Source organism: Notothenia coriiceps, unplaced genomic scaffold, assembly GCF_000735185.1.
Source record: "Notothenia coriiceps isolate Sejong01 unplaced genomic scaffold, NC01 NC01_scaffold00007534, whole genome shotgun sequence".
Classification (NCBI taxonomy): Eukaryota; Metazoa; Chordata; class Actinopteri; order Perciformes; family Nototheniidae; genus Notothenia; species Notothenia coriiceps.
This window is the reverse complement of record NW_011340235.1, coordinates 12,987-17,146: the sequence shown is the minus strand read 5'-3', so window position 1 is coordinate 17,146 and position 4,160 is coordinate 12,987. Positions and strand designations below refer to the sequence as shown.

Here is a 4,160-nt window from a genome sequence, read left to right as displayed (position 1 = left end):
GGTCACAATCCTCCTGTGATTCTTTTTGCTGTCCTTTCTTTATTAATTTAAACCAGGGCCATTGTGAATCGACATGCAGCCATATTATTTCTGGGAAATCCTGAATAACTTATATATAACCATATTGAGAATAACAGATTGGAAAAAAGGTTTTTAGAAATAATAAGACAGTGTTTGATTGTTTGTACTTATCTTCAGTGCCTTTAATGGAAGCATTTTCAACTTATTGAGATACACCTTATTTGTATTTCCGGATGCCAAAAACGTAGCATAGCATAAAATATATTTTGTGTTCCGATCATCAAGAAGACCTTATTTTTTTCCAAAATACAGGTAAGCTCATAGAATACACAAGTTATGTATGATAATATAAAAAGATAGAAATAAGAAAAGTTACTGGATAATAATACAAGGCACTGTGTTCAATTTAAATGTTATTGTAAATTATATCTGCACAATAAGTTAAAATGTTTTTATATGTGATGCGTCTGATATGCAATACAGTTAAAGTATGTAAGGCTTTCTGTAATTGTATTTCACTTAACAGACATCAGCGCTGTACTATTGAAAGCTTGACAGTAGCCATGACAGCAGCACAAGGAAGGATGCAGTGATGAGACTCATCTTGTGGCTTACTCCATTTGAAACTTCTGTAAATGATGACAAAAGAAAAACAAAATATATTACTTGAAGTATTTCTTGTAGGTTGTGTTTTTTTGGTCAGGTAGTATTTCAAATAACTTACGTGCGCCATCCAAAAAAATGGAGGCAGTTTCAATGTTGAAGGCTGTGATGCTTGAAGCTGCACCAGCCAAAATGTTTCCAATCTGAGTGCCACTAGGAACTGATGTGGATGCAAATTCAAGAATCATGGTGTTGAAGATTGATCCATTACTGCAAATAAAATTGAAGATAAATATATATTCTTAATCATTATAAATAAATTATAGTTATTACAATTATGTTATAAATATTATTTTCATGAATTCACAGTACAATATATTTAGATTGCAGTACATTTTAATAACATTAATAAATTACCTGAACAAAATCACTGTCAAGGAGCGGAACGAAGAAAATTGTCGTTGGTAAATAGGGTTAAGCTGCAAAAAACAAGCAAATAAATTATGTACATTTATTTTATTTGCCATTGACTTTTGTAATTGTGGTTTTTAATTTGCACCAACAAACACCCTCCAATCATAAAACAATGAAAAATCCAGCATCTTCTATCCAGTATAAGAAGCACCAACACTGAACTTATCATTTTGTTTAAGTTTGAAGATACATTTTATCTCATAACACAGGATATAGTCATTTGACTATGTCACCAAATGTGTTTGTTAAATGAGATTTAATCTACAAATTAAAAGAAAAGATGGCTTATTGCAGGAAATACTAATACGTTTAGTAAAACATTTCCAGTTAATTAGGATGCTTAGATTTTGCTCGGCTTCACCCTATGGACTTACTGTTGTCTCTATTAGTGAGGCTCGTGCTTTAAACGCAGCAGATAATCTATTCTGCAAATCGGTCGTAAATGTCTCTCCAGCAGATCTGAAAGTCAATTGCCTTATTATGACTGCTTCAGCAATTGTAGTAGCTTTCGTTATGGTGGTTGTAGGAGTCGTTGTGGTTTTAGTTGTAGCAGCCCTTGTAGTTGTAGTTGCAGCACTGGTAGTTGTAGAAGTTGGGATAGCTGTCGGGGCTATAGTCCAAACAAATATGAATCAATGTGAAGAAATATGGTAAAATAAAAGACGGTATTCAAATTGCTTTCTTCTGAACAAAGTCAATCCACAGTGTAAAGGTTCTCAACACAACATTAAAAGTTTATGTCTGACTGATGGATTGCCTTCAAACTATTCTCACTTTTGCGATGGCTGGGCCAGCAGCTTGTAACTATAGGTGCTAACATCAGAAACATTGCTGACCGTGCCAACAGTGATAACAGCATTTTCAGACAAGAAAGAAAAATAACTTTAAATTGTGTTTCTTATGTTTGTAAGAGTCGATGGTATATGATTGTGTATGCTCCATCTCGACCAAAACATTTGTCAAATAAGAATTTTTGAAATTATTCCAGAAGTACTTCAATATTGAATGGAAGTTATGTACATTCTTATTTAAACACAAAGCAATTTCTGTTCTCGGATTCAACATGCGTAATTTTAAATCTACAGAAGTCAAACTGGATGCAGACTGGCTTCATATAAAACTTAAACTGAAATGTTTTTAAGAAGATTTGGTCATGAGTTAGTGCTTTTTGTTTTATTGTATTTGTTTCTTTTGTTTTGTCTTTGTTTGTTTCTTGTTGAGCCCTGAGTTTTGTGTTTAAATGTACCTAAATTGTGTTTTGAACAGTTTTTTTCATGTCATGGTTGTCTGGTTTAATTCCAGGTCCCTCTAGGGACTGGCATTGCATGTTGCCGTGGCCTAATGCTGTGGTGTGTTGTTTCGGTTCATGCTGTATGGTTTAAAAATAAAACAAAGATATTGGCTTTGTATTGTACAAATTTGCTAAATTTAAACCCCTTATTTGGAGCACAAAAATGAAACTTGGCTATTGTTATTTGCAGTTAGATATATTGAACAGACAACGTTACACAAATCTTAGATAACAAAATGTCCTTGCTAAATGAAGGATATTGATTACTTACGAATTACTCGGATGGAGGTGACATCAACACTGATGTTGAAAGTATTGTTTGGGTTGGAGATAGCCTCTTCCAAGGTTTTTGCAACATCATCATCCTTTGGGATTTCTGCAGGTGAAGCAGTTTGATTGAACTCAAGCCCCACCTCGACTTGAGTACTATCAGCTCGAGTTATCGCCACAGCTCGACTGCATCAAAACATAACATATTTTAAACCAAATTATATCAACATTGATAACTTTTACATATCTGTAATGAGTGCTTTTGTCATTCTTATGTTTGAAAGTTTGAATATAAAAACCCAGAAAGTATAAGGTGAGTTGGCCTCTCAAAGTGTGAAACGTTACCTAAATGAAATGACAAACGAGCGTATGAAAAGAAATCCATATTGTGTCTTGTAGATGATATCATACTGTAGGAACAAAAGCAACAAAATAAAGCAGTTAAAATAAGAATAGTTTCCAAATGAAATCAAAACAGCAAACTCAATACTCAGAAAAATAATAAGAATGAGAACTAACCACTAATACAACTCTGCTTTCAAGAACTTTAAACTCTGCACTGTTTTTGTCACTAAGTTCTGCTACAAATGGTTCTGCCACGGTTGCCTCGAGAACCACAACTGGTTTAGAAGCTGGAATTGTTGGTGATGCTGTTGTTGCAGTTGTAGGGGCAGATGAGGTAGGTGAAGCAGTGGTTGGAGCAGCAGTTGAAGGTGCATCAGTCGTAGGTGTAGCAGTTGTAGCCGCAGCAGTTGTAGATGATGCTGTTGTAGCCTTAACAGTTGTAGGTTCTGCTGTTGTAGGTGCAACTGTTGTCAGTGCAGCAGTAGTTGTAGGTGCTGCTGTTGTTGTTGCAACAGTAGTAGGGGCTGCAGTTGTAGGTGAAGCAGTAATTATAGGTTGCACCGTTGTCGGAGCAGCAGTAGTTGTAGGTGCTGCTTTTGTTGTTGCAACAGTTGTCGGGGCAGTGGTCGTAGCTACAGCAGTCGTAGCCACAGCAGTTGTAGATGATACAGTTGTAGGTGCTGCTGTTGTAGGTGCAACTAATGTCAGTGCAGCAGTTGTCTTGGCAGCAGTGATCGGGGCAGCAGTTGTAGGTGTAGCAGTTGTAGCTGCAGAAGTGGTAGCCGCTGCAGTAGTAGGTGATGCTGTCGTAGGTGCAGTTGTCGTAGGTGCAGCAGTAGTTGTAGGTTCCACCGTTGTTGTTGTTGTTGTTGTTGTTGTTGTTGTTGCAACAGTAGTAGGAGCTGCAGTTGTAGGTAGAGCAGTAGTTGTAGGTTGCACCGTTGCTGTTGTTGCAACAGTAGTAGGGGCTGCAGTTGTAGGTGCAGCGGTAGTTGTAGGTTGTACCGTTGTTGTTGTTGTTGTTGTTGTTGTTGCAACAGTAGTAGGGGCTGCAGTTATAGGTGCAGCAGTAGTTGTAAGTTGCACCGTTGTCGAAGCAGCAGTAGTTGTAGGTTGCACCGTTGTTGTTGTTGCAACAGTAGTAGGGGCTGCAGTT

The 4,160-nt window shown here is 36.9% G+C and overlaps 1 protein-coding gene and 1 long non-coding RNA gene across 3 annotated transcripts; one reads left to right on the top strand and one right to left on the bottom strand.

Annotated features, from left to right (window-relative positions):
- Positions 1 to 226: 226 nt before the first annotated feature.
- On the bottom strand, positions 227 to 2,928 carry LOC104944117 (A-agglutinin anchorage subunit-like). The gene is made up of 6 exons (XM_010769592.1): positions 2,903 to 2,928; positions 2,661 to 2,845; positions 1,473 to 1,708; positions 1,042 to 1,103; positions 746 to 894; positions 227 to 650 (listed from the first exon to the last, which is right to left on the bottom strand). Exons 1-6 carry the CDS (start codon positions 2,926 to 2,928, stop codon positions 562 to 564), a joined length of 747 nt encoding a protein of 248 aa, XP_010767894.1. The 3' UTR covers positions 227 to 561.
- Positions 2,929 to 3,439: 511 nt separating this feature from the next.
- Positions 3,440 to 4,159, top strand: LOC104944114 (uncharacterized). Of its 2 annotated transcripts, none has more exons than XR_798194.1 (3): positions 3,440 to 3,591; positions 3,802 to 3,816; positions 4,066 to 4,159. It is a non-coding gene; the product is annotated as an uncharacterized lncRNA (long non-coding RNA). The 2 variants fall into 2 exon arrangements; XR_798195.1 differs by lacking the exon at positions 3,802 to 3,816 and adding an exon at positions 3,817 to 3,849 and having other exon boundaries at positions 4,051 to 4,134.
- The last annotated feature ends 1 nt before the right edge of the window (position 4,160 follows it).

Bases quoted from the DNA above. Each gene is read 5' to 3' on its own strand.
- LOC104944117 (XM_010769592.1), bottom strand. From the start codon at position 2,928: ATGACAAAAGCACTCATTACAGATAT. The intron at 1,709-2,660 runs GTAAGTAATCAA...TTTGGACTATAG, and splicing joins CACCTCCATCCGAGTAATTC to CCCCGACAGCTATCCCAACT. The intron at 1,104-1,472 runs GTAAGTCCATAG...TGTTTTTTGCAG, and splicing joins CCTCACTAATAGAGACAACA to CTTAACCCTATTTACCAACG.